At 54.0% G+C, this 16,392-nt stretch overlaps 2 protein-coding genes across 6 annotated transcripts in view; one reads left to right on the forward strand and one right to left on the reverse strand.

Moving 5' to 3' along the window:
- The first annotated feature begins 1,445 nt into the window (after positions 1 to 1,445).
- Positions 1,446 to 4,783, forward strand: RBM15B (RNA binding motif protein 15B). The gene has a single exon (XM_037128569.2). The coding sequence runs from the start codon at positions 1,800 to 1,802 to the stop codon at positions 4,467 to 4,469; it is 2,670 nt and encodes an 889-aa protein (XP_036984464.2). The 5' UTR covers positions 1,446 to 1,799; the 3' UTR covers positions 4,470 to 4,783.
- A 3,226-nt stretch (positions 4,784 to 8,009) lies between these two features.
- The window catches only part of DCAF1 (DDB1 and CUL4 associated factor 1), a 54,422-nt gene continuing 46,039 nt past the window's right edge, over positions 8,010 to 16,392 (reverse strand). For all 5 annotated transcript variants that reach the window (XM_037128564.2, XM_037128565.2, XM_053669573.1 and 2 more), the window contains 2 exons: positions 11,978 to 12,230; positions 8,010 to 8,942 (listed from right to left, as the gene is read on the reverse strand). In XM_037128564.2, coding sequence (XP_036984459.1) covers positions 8,884 to 8,942; positions 11,978 to 12,230 — 312 coding nt within the window. In that variant the 3' untranslated portion in view covers positions 8,010 to 8,883. The remainder of the gene's footprint in view (positions 8,943 to 11,977; positions 12,231 to 16,392) is intronic.

The raw sequence follows: 16,392 nt of genomic DNA on the forward strand, positions 1-16,392 counted from the left end.
TGTACAAGGGAGCTTCTGTCCAGGTGGAGTGGTTTTCTGGGATGATGACCACAGTAATTGCATGTGGTCAGTGCTGTCATGGTTTGAAAGCTGCTGCCAGCCTGGCCACCCCTCCACTGTTGGGATCAGCTATCTCTGCTCATCCCAGTTTGTGGTCTGCTGTCAGCCCCAGGCCTCTTGAGCCTGATTGGGGTTTTCCATGACTGGCAGGGGTTGCTCTGTGCAAAGAGCCAGTGAGGCTGCCCTTTTGTCTTTGCCCAAGACAAGTCCAACATTTGAGGTTCTCAGAGCTTGTCCCCAGACCTGTGGGATTGGTGCTTGGGATACCCAGGCATCTGTGCACGGGCTGTGATTTGACAGAAACCTCCTCCTGGGCTAAGAGAACACCTAAGGGAAGGACGAAGAAGCAGTTCCCAGGTTCAGTTTGCCTCTGTAAGGGGCCTCCTACAGCCTGTGTCCAGGGCACTGGGGCTGGCAGCACCATGTCCGAGAGGAAAGCAACACGGCTGAGCCCCTTCTCAGGCCAAGAATTCCCTGGCTGAGAGAATGAGGTGGGCTGAGATCTGACCTGCACAGAGTGTCCTGAGCCCGTGAAACGTGCTGGGAAAATACACCGCTGGAGACGTAAGTCTTAGAAGGTGGGGCGATGAGGCAGCTCACCACCCCAGGTTTGTTGCCAGGGCATCCATGGCAACCAGGCCACATTGAACAAGGCAAACAGCCCAGCCACCTGAGGGCCGATGCCCCTAAGGGTCAGTGCCTTTCTGGAAGCAGACTTTAGGGCATCCTGGAACGTTACAGGTGTTTCTTCTAAGTCTGTCCCCCTTGCACCTGTTCTAGCTGCTCCAGGAACTGCTTTGCGGTTGTGGGAGGAGGAAAGAAGGGGGCTGCACTCTTCCCCGCCCCAGTATTAACGTGGCTGAAGTCAGGGAAAGTTCTGCTGGGCCTCCAGCACCTCCCTGACACCTCACTTCACTCGAAGAGGAGGTTCTGCCTCTGGAGGCAGGTAGGCGGGCCGTGGCCAGTGAGAGGTAAGCTTGGCAATTCGTGGTTACCTAGTAGATTTGGCCTTCTCTGCGCCCTTGGAGCTGCTGTGGCGCCGAGGAGCTTGTTCCCACCCCATAAAGTGCAGGTTTGTCGTCTCCGGTCTCTGGGCCTGAGCCCAGACCAGTCTTGCTCTCCACTTGAATAGCCATGGTCCTCAGGACCTGTGCGTGGGGTGGGAGGCACTGCAGGTGAACCTGACCCTGGGGGTGTCCCAGTTGTGGGCTGTGGGTCACGGACAGGCCTAGAGAGCGGCAGGCTCTACTTGGGGTTGTCAGTCCTGGACCCGAGTCCGAAGATGCTCGGCGGAAGTTGGAGGTTATCCCGTAAAAAGGCTGCTTGGTCGAAGCGCGCAGATGCTAGCTCCGGGAATTGTGCGAGATGACCCTGCTCTCGCGAGGACTGAGTTCAACTCTGTCCCAGTCTTGGCCACGTTGGCCACAGGGTGGCGCCAAAGCTCACAGACTGGTCGCGCTCTTCTGCCTCCTAGGGTGTCACAGGGCAGGAGTGGCGCAGTCCAATGACGCACCACCAGTACAGCCCAAGTCCCTCCCTCCGTAGGGTCACGTGGTACGGCCTGTGCAGGCTAATAGCCCGACGCCCAGCCCCTGGGCGCCGCTACCGTCCCACCCCGCCGCCGCGCCGAGTCCTTTTGTCCAAGATGGCGGCGCCGGGGGCGCTGCCTCCTCGGCCGCCGCCGCCACTGCTGCTGTGAGGAACCTGCGGGCCGCCCGCCCGCCCGCCGCTCCGGCGCCATGAAGAGGCAGAGCGAGCGAGACTCGAGCCCGAGCGGGCGCGGCTCGTCATCGTCAGCCAAGCGGCCAAGGGAGCGCGAACGGGAGGCGGAGGCGGGCGGGCGGCGGGCGGCGCACAAGGCCTCGGGCGGCGCCAAGCACCCTGTTCCAACGCGGACCCGCGACAAACCCCGCGGTAGCGGAGGCGGCGGGGGCGGGCATCGTGATGGCCGTGGGGCCGGGGACACCAATCATCGTGCAAGCAGCGGCCGCACCTCAGGCTCGGGCGTCGGCAGTGGGGGACGCGGCGGCAAGGCCTCTGGGGACCCTGGCGCTTCAGGCGCCTCGCCCCGTTCGTCTCCGCTGCCGCCACCTCCGCCGCCGCCCGGGGCCGAGCCTGCGGGTCCCGGTTCGGCAGCGGCGCCCGAGTACAAGACGCTGCTCATCAGCAGTCTGAGCCCAGCGCTGCCCGCCGAGCACCTTGAGGACCGGCTCTTCCACCAGTTCAAGCGGTTCGGCGAGATAAGCCTGCGCCTGTCGCACACGCCAGAGTTGGGCCGCGTGGCCTACGTGAACTTCCGGCACCCACAGGACGCGCGCGAGGCTCGCCAGCACGCCCTGGCCCGCCAGCTGCTGCTCTATGACCGTCCGCTCAAGGTGGAGCCGGTGTATCTGCGCGGCGGTGGCGGCGGGAGCAGCCGGAGAAGCAGCAGCAGCAGCGCCGCCGCCTCCACGCCACCCCCAGGGCCGCCCGCGCCCACAGACCCGCTCAGCTACCTGCCCTTGCACGGTGGCTACCAGTACAAGCAGCGCTCGCTGTCCCCTGTCGCCGCCCCGCCCCTGCGGGAGCCCCGTGCCCGCCATGCCGCTGCCGCCTTCGCCCTGGATGCGGCCACCGCTGCCGCCGTGGGACTATCCCGGGAACGGGCCCTGGACTATTACGGGCTGTATGATGACCGGGGGCGCCCCTACGGCTACCCGGCTGTGTGCGAGGAGGACCTGATGCCCGAGGATGACCAGCGGGCCACGCGCAACCTCTTCATCGGGAACCTGGACCACAGCGTGTCAGAGGTGGAGCTGCGACGGGCCTTCGAAAAGTACGGCATCATTGAGGAGGTGGTCATCAAGAGACCTGCCCGAGGCCAGGGCGGTGCGTATGCTTTCCTCAAGTTTCAGAACTTAGACATGGCCCACAGGGCTAAGGTGGCCATGTCGGGCCGGGTGATTGGCCGCAACCCTATTAAGATTGGTTACGGCAAGGCTAATCCCACCACCCGCCTGTGGGTGGGTGGTCTGGGACCTAACACTTCACTGGCTGCTCTGGCCCGGGAGTTTGACCGCTTTGGGAGCATTCGGACTATCGATCATGTCAAAGGGGACAGCTTTGCCTACATCCAGTATGAGAGTCTGGACGCAGCCCAGGCCGCCTGTGCTAAAATGAGAGGCTTTCCCTTGGGTGGTCCAGACCGCAGGCTGCGTGTGGATTTTGCCAAAGCCGAGGAGACTCGGTATCCCCAGCAGTACCAGCCCTCCCCCCTCCCTGTGCATTATGAGCTTCTCCCAGATGGGTATACCCGGCACCGAAACTTGGATGCTGACCTGCGGGTGCGTGATAGGACGCCCCCGCACCTCCTGTACTCAGACCGAGACCGGACCTTTTTGGAAGGGGACTGGACCAGCCCCGGTAAAAGCTCTGACCGCCGAAACAGCCTGGAGGGCTACAGCCGCTCAGTGCGCAGCCGGAGTGGGGAACGCTGGGGAGGAGATGGGGACCGGGGCCTGCCCAAGCCCTGGGAGGAGAGGCGGAAGCGGAGGAGCCTTTCCAGTGACCGTGGGAGGACAGCGCACTCCCCTTACGAGGAGCGGAGCAGGACCAAGGGCGGTGGGCAGCAGGCCGACCGGGGCTCCGACCGCACTCCTGAGCGCAGCCGAAAGGAGAATCACTCCAGTGAAGGGACCAAGGAGTCGAGTAGCAACTCCCTCAGCAACAGCAAACACGGGGTTGAGGACCGGGGACACCACCACCACGAGGCTCAAGACTCTTCCCACGGGAAGAGGACACGTGAGAGCGAGCGCAATCATCGGACCTCTGAGGCTGAGCCGAAGCCTCTAGAAGAGCCAAAACACGAGACCAAAAAGCTCAAAAATCTTTCTGAGTATGCCCAGACGCTGCAGCTGGGTTGGAATGGGCTTCTAGTATTGAAAAACAGCTGCTTCCCGACATCTATGCACATCCTTGAGGGGGACCAAGGGGTGATCAGCGGTCTCCTCAAAGACCACACTTCTGGGAGTAAGCTGACACAGCTGAAGATTGCCCAGCGCCTTCGGCTGGACCAGCCCAAGCTCGACGAGGTCACGCGGCGCATCAAGCAGGGAAGCCCCAACGGCTACGCTGTGCTGCTAGCCACGCAGGCCACCCCCAGCGGGCCCGGCCCTGAGGGGTTGCCCATGGTGGAGCCAGGCCTCCAGAGGCGCCTTCTCAGGAACCTGGTCTCCTACTTGAAACAGAAGCAGGCGGCGGGGGTGATTAGCCTGCCGGTGGGAGGGTCCAAGGGCAGAGACAGCACGGGCATGCTCTACGCCTTCCCGCCCTGTGACTTCTCCCAGCAGTACCTCCAGTCGGCCCTGAGGACACTGGGCAAGCTAGAGGAAGAGCACATGGTGATAGTCATAGTGAGAGACGCTGCCTAGCCCAGCCTGCCCTTCCTGCCCCTCATGTGTCACGAAAGCAGTTATTTTGAAATTCGATCCCCCGCCTCTGTCCTCTCCTCCGTTTGAATTTTCTGCTGGGTTGTTTTGGTTCATTAGGTTGGGGACTGAGTCCTATTCCCCGCCGAAACTAATTTCTTCGGTTTGGGGGGTTTTTTACAGTGATGAGACGGGACTCCTGTCATGCTGATTTCTAGTGTATGAGATACTGTCTGCTGTGTTCTGTATTTTTTTATTTTTTGACTAACTGTATGGAAAGTTGTCAGTAAAGCCTTTGTCAGAGGATGGATTTTTAATCCTGTTCAGAGTCCTGGTTTAATCAAGTTTTTTCTCCAAGATGGAAGACACCCCCCCACACACACACACATGCACACACTGCATGCACAAAATGCTCTGCGTCGTCCCCTCTCTAGCCCTGGCGCATCTCAGAGTCCCGCTGCAGTGGCGGCTCTCTGCCCTCTGCTGTGCGTGTTGTGCTGGGACTGCTCACACCGGCTTGGAGACTCGCCTGAGCACCGGTGGGCTTCGGTTTGCGCTCTGCCCCCCCTTGGCAGCCTGAATAGGGTGAACAGGGCTTATGCAGAGGAAGGGGTGCGCCTAAGGTCTAACCAGCAGCTGCGGTGGTTTTTGGTCTTGGTGGTTCTCCCCTAAACAGTGTGTGTCCAGCAGTCTGGGCTGTACCTGTGGGACAAACACCCACTCTGAGGCCTTTTGAAAGCAGGTGGTCTTGGCAGCTGTGTGTTCTTGTAGGGAGGAGCAGTTGGTATCGGTGCCTGGTGCCACAGGTCCACTTGGACTCCCTCCTGTTCAGCTTCCCATCTGGACTCAGCCACCCAGGGACATGCGGTTGGAGACCACTGCCCGACTCCCAGGGACGCTGGAGGCCAAGTGCTGGAATGGAGAGTGGGAGGCTGCTTTCCTTGCTTATTCTTGAACTTGTGAATTCTAGCTCTTCCTTTGGTTGTTCAGAACTGTTGTGTCAGAGTGGAAGAGGTCTGTGCAGAGTCCTTGGAGCCTTGTGGGGGACACTGAGTCCCTGGTCTGAACAGTGTTGCGATGCTTCGAGGTACAGCAGGTCAGGAACGTGCTGTGACGTAACTTCCTCAGGTGCCAGGTGAGAGTGCTGAGGCCTCTGGTCCAGACCCCGAGGAGGTGGAGACCCCTGGGAGATCATGCCTCTGTGGGGAAATGAGGTCTGTCTTAGAGGTGTTGGGCAGTGTTAGAGCTCATGGCCATTCGAGCCAAGCTAGAGGGACATGGGCCATCCATTAGCTGGGAGGGAAAGGCGCCTTGAATGAGCATTGACTTATCACGTGTGTCTGATGAACTCGTGTGGCCAGGACTGGCAGACGAAGCCAGTGTCAACACAGCAGTTGTCAGCATAGAACAAATACCATTGAACATTCAAGTGTGCTGGTTTGGGTGTTCAGAAGGGTCCTTGTCAGGGCCACGGGACCTCCCAGCTCCATTGGCCACGTCAGGCTCTCCCCTGGCCAGCTCAGGGCTGTGCAGGTGACAGCTAGGTGGTTTTGAGGGACACAGCTGGGAGGTGGAGCCTGAGGCTGCCCCTCCCCAAGGACAGTGAGAGAGCTGTCTTGAGACCTTGGAGATTTTAAATAAACAGGGAAGGTGCCTGGGGAGGCACCGCTCCCTGGGCTTCCGCTGGTGCTCACAAGAGAATCAGCAAGTTCATAACAAAACGATAACACACGGAGGGAAGTGTTGGGCGTGTCTGCCTGTTTGTACCTGAGCCGTGGCCACAGCAGCCAGGTAGCTGAGCACGTCCGTGGTGGCCCAGCAGGCCACAGTCACACTGTTCCAGGGCAAGAGTGGGCTTCCTCTCGTTCAGGGAAAGTGATGGAGGGCCGGCTTCTAGGCACACCACAGGACTTCCCGAGCACCCAGGGCAAATGCTGGGTCATGGGCCGGAGCTACCTTGCAGGTGCCTTCCAAGTGGGCACTTAGGACCCAGAACACTGCCCCCTAGCCTTCCCAGAACAAGCCTAGAAAATTTAATTGACACTTTTCAACCCTCGTCCACCCTTCAGGGATAGGGATTCTCTGGTCTCCAGAACTAGTTTTGGTGCAGAACTGCAGCCTGTTGCGTAGCCTTCCTTTCCCCCATGCCCTCTTCCCCACCACTTCCGTCAGCTCTTAAGATGCAACAGGTTCTGTGACCACTCAGAAAGGCCATCTCCAACACTAGCTAGTGACACCCTCAGGTGGTCAGGGCCCGAGAGAGAAAATGCTGGAACGGCAGGTGTTCAGTGCCTCCCCCGGGGGTCTGGGTCCAGTCTAGGGTGGCGCCCAAATGTAAAACCAACACGAGGCAGGATTCGCCTGTGATGGTGTGTTGCTGCTGTGTGTGTGCTCTCCCAGGTGACCGGCCCTCCGGCACTGGGAGAAAGGCAGGGGCCGAAGTTGCCTTAGCCGCTGTCAGGGCTTGTCCCTGTGGGCCCGTTGTCAAGTCAACCAGTATCCTGCTTTGCTGCCGGAGCTCCCACTCCACCTGGGAGACCTGCGGGTGCTCCCAAGAGCTCTGGGTGGAGTTTGGGGAGACAGCGGCTTGGTTAACTACTGCAACGCAGTGAGTGCTTTTGCTGTTCTTTTAACCCATTTTCTTCTAATCCATTCAGCACCAGCAAACTAGTCTACTGGTTAGGTGTTAGCAGCCACTATTTGAGCTGAGGCATGAAGCACCTTAGGAGCTGAGACCTCTGCTCTGTAGAGGACCAAGAGGTACCTGTGCGACACAGGCCTGCTTCCGTGGGTGTGACAGATTGTGTGGTGCTCCGAAGCCCGGCAGGGCCTTACCAGCCCCTGGTGAGTTTTAGCCATCTTGTCTTGCTTGTTTACTTGACAACCAAATTTGTCCCCTCTTCTCTGAGCTACCTACCTACCTACCATAATAGTAACCAAGGAGCTCCTGATTACTTGGGCAAACTCAAAGGAAGAAAGGGACTAAGGGGCTCCTATTAGGGTGGGGAGGGAAGGGGGTGGGGTGGGCTGGGTGTGAGGTGAAGCAGCTGGTGCAGCCCCTAGGGCAGCGCAGTTCACGAGGCCAGTTGAGGGGCCCGTGAAGTGTCTGCACACCTAGGCTGACGAAGCCCCAGTTGCCCCCAAACTGCCGGGACCACAGAATCATCCGGGCCAGTGGAACACTGCCTTTCAGGGAATGTACCGCATCACCCATCTACAGATATGGCCCAAATACATGCTGCCACTCTTCAGCTTTGGCAGTGCACCCCTCCAAAATGCCCCAGGAGCCCTAACTTCACAGCTCCACAGTCCTGTGCTCCAGGGCCCAGGGATGGAGGTGTGTCCACAGTGGGCAATGCCCCGGGCGCCCTCCTCGGCCCCTGCGAGTGCTCCCCCTGGGGCAGATGCTAGGACTAAGCTACTTTTCTCCCCAGAGTGCTTTTTGGGCAGAAGGTGTTCTCACCGCCGCCCTGGCCCACCTCTCGGAAGGCGCCTTCACTGCCTGGCTAGAGCTGCAAGGAAAGGGAGGACAGGGAAAGGCCGTAAACAAAGACAGACTTGTAGTTTATTTTGTATTTTTTAAAATAAATACACTTTACATTAAAGAAAAAGGCCTTTGATTTGTAATTTCCACACTGGGGAGAAAGGGAGGAAAAAAAGCTTCTTGAAAAACTGAAGGACAAAGAAATAGAGGGAGTGAACTCATATCCTAAGTTCTCTCAGCTCCACAAACCAGTGTCCGCGCCCTTGCTGCCGACGCCGGCGGGCGAGTGTCGGCAACGGCCGGCGGGCGGACACAGCCTTCCTCCCACTCTGGCACCCAGGAGAACAAAGCAACCTGACGGCATATGAGGCAACAAAACAGGTTAAAAAATCATATATTATATTTATAATAAAATATTCTTAATCCTTATCAATTTAAGAAACCACGATTTTCCTTTTCATTTAAATACGTATGTAAAAATGCCTCTATATTGTTCTTAAGACATCATTTTCTTCCATAGAAAATGAAGTGGGACAAGGACCTGGTGGATATAAGTTCATACCCTCAGTTATAAATGCCTAAATTTTTTTTTTCTTTTTAAGTTTTCTAAAAAACTATTTCTTGTTCTTTAAGTAAAGGACATTATACAAAGAAAATATATTGTGAAATAACCCCAGAGACTTTTTTTTCCCCCTTGAGGAAAGACAGGTCCATCCTAGGAAGGGGAAGCAGACCAGGGCCCGACCCCTGCTGTCTTCTGTGGTGGTGACTCATGAAGCGTCCTTGGGCCCCAGGGAGACTTGGCCACAGTCCTGAGTGCAGGCCACGCAGTTCCTTAAGAGACAGCCCTGGGAGGAAGGGGAGGGAAGGTGTTGTGAACTCGTTTGACTCAGTTTCTCGCCTGCCAAGAACCTTCCACATGGTGATGGCGCCTCACTCATTCAGAGATAAGATGATGTCGTCTTCCAGATCGGAGTTGTCCGAGCTGTCAGCTGAAAGGTAAGCAAAGGGAGAGGGCAGGTCAGACCCTGGGCGCACAGGAAGCTTTCAGGAGCGGCACCTGTACACGTGCACACTTAGGGCTCGGCGAGGCTAATTACTTTTTCCAAAAGAGGAAAACACATCAATTAGCTAACTCCTTGCAGCTGGCTCTGGAGAACACACTCTTGGCAACAGCGGTCACCCCTGGGACCTCTTGCTGTCACCTTTAAAAGGACCTTGGTGTGGTGACCTCTGATTCCTAGAGGTCCGTGCTGCCTTGGAGGCCCTAAAGGGACCAGGCAGTGCTCCCTGACCCAGGTTTCTGTTTGTGGTGCCTTCAATGGCTATGAAAGGGCAGGGCTGTGGGGAGCCAGGGGTGAGCCTTCCCCCCAGGCCTCTGGAGTCTCGGGGGTGAGTGAGCACAGGCCTGCCCAAGCCCAAGCAAAAGAGAGATTTCTCTTCAACTCAAAAGAGGGCATAAAGGCAGAGATACCCTAGGATTCAGTCCTCTCAAATTTTCTAATGTAATCTGCAGGGAACAGGCTCCATGAAGGGTGGGGGGCAGCTGCAGCAGTGGAGGAGGCAGGGCTGGCGGCCCCGCCTGGAGGCCAGCAGGGAGGATGAGATGATGCTCCGGGTCCCAAGGACTCGAGTCTTTGTCGAGTGAAGGAGGCAGGGAAGGTCTCCGTGCCCACTTTGATGACCCCCGCTCAGGAACCTGACATGACTAACCAGGGCCCTGGGAGGAGGGCAGACCCTGACCTGCAGGCCTGCAGATGCCCACGCCTCTGCGGCTCCCCCAGGAGAGGTGACGGAAGGGGTCCCACACAACCCCGTGTCAGCAACTGGAAGTCTCAACTGGGCCTTTCGTCCAGTAATGGAAGGGGCTGGACAAGCCTCCCATCCTAACCATCCTCACGCATGCGAGTTGGCCACGGGGTCTGACCGCCTTCGGGGCTGGGACACTAGCTCCCCTCTAGGCGTTTGGGCGCCCAGACTGCTCTCCACGGTCATCATCCTCTCTCCTCATCCTCTCTCCTCATCCTCTCTCCTCACCTGGTGCTCGAGGAAACCCTGCCAGGCCCTCCTTCTGAAGGCTCTGGGGCAAAGACCATCTGGGTGTAAGGACACTGCATGTAGTGAACAGGCCGGTTTCAGGGGGCAGACCCAGCCTCAGTCAGGGCTCTGCGTTGGGGATGCAGCACCTGCTAAGGCAGGCAGGGCACACGGGTGATCTGGGATCTGGATGGCTCTCCCTGCCCCCTGAAAGGGCTCGTAGGCCCAAAACAACTGAGCGCTACCGCTCTGGGGTGCCAGTGTGAGGCAGAACACCAGCCTGCCAAAGGTGTGGGGGTGCACCCCTGCTCTGCTGTGAGTGGCCATGGGTCTCTTAAGCCAGTAGTGGAGTGCACGCTGCAGGCACCACCTGTCACCACCTCAGTTCTAGGGCCCAAGCTAAAATGGCTTCAAATCATCGTCTGCTGTGGCATTTCTACATCACAAACCTTCCCCGCAAGCATAAAGTAGCATTCTCACTGCCGACCGAATTAAGGTTTTCCAGGTTGTCTTGAGCTAGGAATGACAGCTCCTAAGCAGTGAAAGCTACAGGAGGCAGAAACGTCACAGACCAAATACAGTGAGTGGCTTTACAACAGTTGAAGAATGGGAAGATTGGTGACACTCCCCCACTGCAGGCACCCCCCCTCCCACTCCGTTAGCCTGCGCTGCCATTTGTAACTGAAGGGAGATGGAACTCGTGCCCGTGTGTCACTACTCAGATGACAGAAAGGCTCGGTGACACTTGCCCTGGTATCATCAATGCTGCCATGTGTCCCTTGCCCCTTCGTCCCTCTTACTGGGCTCTCTGACTGTGACTAGGGACAGTGCAAGTCTCTGTCACCAAATCACTTCACCCTCCACAAAGGGAACATGGAAGCTGGTTCAACAGCAGGTGGGCAGCTGGAAGGCACCACCTCTGCCTCCTACCTTGAGGGCCAGAGGCACGTGAGAGTGGCTCGTTTGCGCACCTGTCTCCCACTACCACACTGGTGATCACACAACCAAACGTCAAAAGATGCTTGGCACCTGCCAGGCCCAGGCCAGCACAATAACAGTTCCACAGTGACATAAATGTCCTATATTTGTGCTGTTCAGTATGACAGCCACATGAGGCTACTGAGTACTTGAAATGTGAACATGGAAATGAACAAATTTTTAAACTGTATGCATTAAAATTTTAATGGCCACATGGTTTGTGGCCACTGTGTTTGGTGTAACACCAAGGCCGTGAGGATGCTGGCCAGGCTAGCTACACGAGACACGGCGGAACGCCATGGGGACTGCCCTGGTCAGGCGGGGCGGCAGTAGGGAGGGAGAGCTGGGACCGCAGCAAGCACAAGTCTGTCAGCAGGGACACACCACCGAGACGCTGCCCAGTGTGTCCTCTGGAAACACTCAGAGTACAGCTGCAAATTGGAGCTTTTCCTTTCTAACTTGGAATAAAGGGGGGGGGGGGTGATGACAAAACAAATGAAGAAGCCAAAGAAACTTTTGCCCCGTCGCCTTTAAGGCAAAAGCAGACAGGAAAGGGCTCCTCCACAAGAGGGCTTTTGTTGCTTGAGAACTTGAGGAAGGAGCAGGTACAGAGGTGCCTGCCCTGCCCTTGGAAAGAGCTATACTCTAAATGAATCATTTAAAGGCTCGCCCTCCAAACAGCCACAACAGTGAACTTGTGTGTCTCTGGCTGCTTTCACTGTGCAACAGAAGAGTTGAGGAGCTGCAACAAAGACTATAGGGGCTGCAAAGTGTGAAGCAGGGGCTGTACAGCCTTTACAGAAAACACTTGCCAGCCTCTGCTCAAGCTAAGGGATAACAGCTGTTTGGTTCCACAGCCTGACGGGAGAGCAGAGGATGGAGATGGGACACTGTTTTCCCACGGGGGGGGGGGGGGGGGGTCAGTTAAGGGGCACAGAACCCTGGGGTGACACAGACAAGGCACCCCTCCCTGGGTGCCAAGGCTCAGTCCCATGGGCAGTCCTGGACTTACTGTCCCCCAGAATCAGTTCCACTTCCTCGTCTGCATCAGAGTCTTCGTCCTCCCCATCCTCTCCCTCCTCTAGAAGATTTGCTAGCTCCTCGTCAGAGGGAGAAAAGTCATTGTCCCCATCCTCCCCTGCGTTCTCGTTGTTGTCATCTTCCTCCAGCTCCGCTTCCAGCAACTGGTCAGTGTCAAGATCATCTAGATCATCGGTGTCATCGTCATCTTCATCATCGTCTTCTTCCTCCTGTTCTTCTTCTTCCTGGTAAGAAAGCATTAGATCCATTAGGACAAATACAGAGGCCTGACCCAGGCAGGCCACCTGGGAGTCTTCCCTCCTCCTTCCCAAAGGATGGGCGGGAGCTGTCCACAGGGAGAGTGGGACCAAGGTCAGCGCAGACGTCAGGGGCCAGCAGGCACATCAGTGAAGACTGAGACAGGCACGTACGTGTCCCCCGAGACACTCAAAGCACCCCTCAGATGAGGGTGACTAATTACTCCGCAAAGGCATTACTGGTCATGCAGACCTGCTTTACAGAGGTCCCTGCCATCAACATCCTGGATTCCTAACTAAACCCCACAGGGGCTCCTCACTCTCCTTCATCAACCAAATCAAGCAAATAAGGCACTGAAACAAAAGCTTCTACACCTGAATCTACCTGTTCTTCTACCCCAAAAAACAAAACAGCTGCTAAGTCATCAGCTCCTAAGCCCTTCAAGTTCTTGCCCTCAATCTCGCCCAAGGTTCTGGGTAACCCTGTGACAGTGCGGTTGTGAGCATTCAACCACCCGAACCATCCACAACACGTCAGAGCACCACTGAACAGGACAGACCACCCACTCTCTGTTCTAAGCCATACATACCATGTGGGCCAAAGAAACTGTCCAAACTTTCATTCTTAACAGAACTTCCCACAGGTGGGAAAACTACCAGAAAATAAAATACCCAGCTCTAGGTCCCCTGAGCTTGGTAAATGACACATTCTAGAATCTGCCAAAGATTTCAACTTTGCACTAGAATCCAAATTGTCCCCCTTCAAGCATTAAGAGAGGACACAAAACCTCTTTGCTTTGATAAGGATGACGGGCATTTCCAAATAAATGTGGCCAACAACCCCTCCTGCTCAAACACAGGCTGTCAGCAAAAGACTAATTTCTGCAATAACAAAATGTAAAATTCATTTAATACATCAGTCTAATCAAGGACAGAACACACCCAATGCAAGCAGACAACATTATAACATTTTAATTCTAACCCTAGACTCAAGGTACACCTGAATCCTCCCTACCTTCTCCACACTTCTGCAATCAGCAGGCGAAATCCCCAGTTATCTTTTACTTCTGCCACTTCTGTGGCTTAATGCGCAGTCACCCACTGTTCAAAGTGTAATTTAAACCCAAGCCTCCTTACTGCCTACATATTTCAATGTGTCACATTTTGTAAAATTTAAACTCCTGCTTTTCCTCCTTTTGACATGTATTCCTTGGTGTTAACTATCCTTAAAGGCTCATTTCAGGGTCATAAATGCTTGCATTTTTCTCTCCTCAGTGGCAGGATTTAATTCACATACGTTTTAAACTTCTAGGAGGAAAAGAGCCTTTCAGGTATCACTGACCAGGATCACAGCAGCCTGGCCACCAGCTGCTTCCAGGTGCAGGGAACACACACAGGAAGCAGAGCACGCAGTGTGTCCTGGTTCCAAAATGGAGTGGAAAAATAAGAACATTATTCCTGTTTTTTAATATAAACAAAGTTAGCTATAAATAGTTAAAAAGTATTGGGTTTCAAAATCTAGAAACAAGTATCAATTACTAATCTTTAATTGTGTAATTTTCCTAAAAGCCAACATCAAAGCTGACTGAATTGATTTTTTAAAGCAACACAGGTGCCCAAATTCCAATCGATATAATATGAGCTTCGGTGAGTGACTGGCTTATCTCTGCTCTCATCAAATGCTGAAGGCAGGCCAACTAGCAGCCCCAGGAACCAAATATGATGGCTATCACACACAACAAAATAATGGTACCATTCATTCCTTCTTGTTCATCTCCAAATTTACTTAAACATAGGGCAGCCCTGGCTGGGGTGGCTCAGCAGATTGAGCACCAGCCTATGAACCAAAGGGTGGCAGGTTCAGTTCCCAGATTAGGTCATGTGCCTGGGTTACAGGCCAGGTCCCCAGTAGGGGGCATATGAGAGGCAACTACACCTTGATGTTTCCCTCTCCCTCTCTAAATAAATCTTTTAAAATAAATAAACATAAGGGCAAAAGACAACCACTTTTAAGGTGGGTATGTTTTATCTCAAGCTTTTAAAACAAAACCATTTCACGCTGGACCATTTTATCAGATGTCAGCTGACCCCTCAGGCAGCTGCTGAGTTTATTGTGCTAAGGTGAAAAGGCAGATTCAAAGGTGCTGACCACAGCTGCCTGCATCCCTTAGCCATTTAAGTCACACCTGGAACATCTGAGAAGACCTGAAAGCAGATATTTCCAGACCAGGACAAAACTTTAAATAGCAAATGATTCATGAAAATGAAGGCTCTAGTTTTAAAATCAGGTGAAGCACAACAAAGCAAAGTGAGTTTAAAAGAAAAAAAGCCAGCACAAGGAAGAAGTAGTGGGGAGCCCTGGCTGGTATGGCACAGTGGATTGAGCACTGGCCTGCGAACTGAAAGGTCACTGGTTCAATTCCCCAGCAAAGCATATGGCTGGGTTGCAGGCCAGGTCCCAAATTGGGGGCAGAGAGTGAGAGAGGCAACTGATCAATGTTTCTGTCCCTCTCTTCCTTCCCTTCCCCTCCCTGAAAATAAATTCATTCTTTAAAAAAAATGCTGGGAAGAAATATGGAGACAGTAATACAGCAAAACGTGACGGCATGATTCTAGGACAGCATGAATCAACAGAACTGAAAGGAAACTTAGTACAGTCTTATCCCACTAACATCTCTAAATCAAAAATCAGAACACCGAGGTCTTGAGGGTAAAAATGGTTTCGAATGGGTGGCCTTTAAATGAAAAGCCCCAGGTGACCCATAAGGACTGTGGTATGGATACGTAGTGAAATGTGCTTTGTGCCTGAGAAATCCAGAAGCAATGCTCACTCACCCACACTGCACACCCACTCCACATGCCCAGTCCTCTCCAAGCTAGAACGTTTGCAGGCTCTCCCACACACTGGGCCCTAAGGCCACGCACGTTTCAGGGCCCTCTTGAGCCTGCTGCTCTCTTGTCCACACTGAGGAAGCTGCTCTTTTTCTTCCTGCATTAGAGCCAGAAGCCCTAATAACCACTCTAACCCCCCTTTTCTAACGGGATTCTCCCTGAAGCTCTCAAATAGAACCACAGAAAAAGAATCAGTCTTTTCTCTGACCCAGGCTCCCTGGAGAGGGCAGCACGAGGAGAGAGGGGCCATTAAGTTGATCCGTTATGATGGTCTCTTGCTTCCACAGGCAGCCACCGAAGGCTTACCTATCATCAATCCACCTGTGCAAGAATGAGGCCAAACCCAAGGACAGCCCTCTTAACTCCCAAGGTATCCAGGGCAATGCTAACTTCCTTACACAACCTCCTCCTCAAAGACAGGCACTGGTGTCACTGAACCCAGGTGACAGTCCCAAGAGAAGACTACTGCCCACAACCTCAAAAACTGCAAAGATGTGAGAGGGCGGGGGTAATGGTATTGATAAAATAAAGCAGTTTTTGCCTCAGATTTCAAGTTCATAACCCTGACCGCTCCTGCTACATGCACACAATCAAGATCGTGGCTTTCAACTTCATACTGAAACTCCCAGTAACGCAGTAAGACAAGAAAGGGAAATGAAGGATACACAGATTGGGAAGAAAGACATAAAACTGACTTTTTTGAAGATGACATGATTGTCTAAATATAAAATCCAAAAGAACTGAAAAAGAAAAAACAAAACCTCCTGGAACTGTTAAGCAATTATAGCCATTACAGGATACTATGCTAATTCACAATATTTCCTATATACCAGTAATGAGTAGAAAATAAAATTAAAAACACTGTCACTTACATTAGCACCCATAAAGATGAAATACTTGGGTATAAATCTAACAAAATATGTAGGAGATCTACATGAGGAAAACCACAAAACTGATTAAAGAGATCAAAGAGCTAAATAAAAGTGGAGACGTGCTCTGTGTTTGGGGACAGGAAGGCTCAGCATGCCCGGGTGTCAGATCTGCCGAACTTGATCTAAGTTAATGCAATTCCAATAAAAATTTGAAAGAGCTATTTTGTGAATATCAATAAACTGATTACAAAGTTTTTTAATGAGAAGCAAAAACGCAGTAACCTGCACAATACTGAAAGCGAAGGACAACATGAATCAAGACAGTGAAGCACTGGATGAGAACAGATGAGGAGGTACCAGTGGAGCAGAACAGAGTCCAGAGGAGA

The sequence above is a fragment of the Artibeus jamaicensis genome, unplaced genomic scaffold (genome assembly GCF_021234435.1).
Source record: "Artibeus jamaicensis isolate MK-2021 breed Jamaican fruit bat unplaced genomic scaffold, CSHL_Jam_final contig_519, whole genome shotgun sequence".
NCBI lineage: Eukaryota > Metazoa > Chordata > Mammalia > Chiroptera > Phyllostomidae > Artibeus > Artibeus jamaicensis.

Excerpts from the sequence above, each read along its gene's own strand:
- RBM15B (XM_037128569.2), top strand. The coding sequence starts at position 1,800 with ATGAAGAGGCAGAGCGAGCGAGACTCGAGCCCGAGCGGGCGCGGCTCG.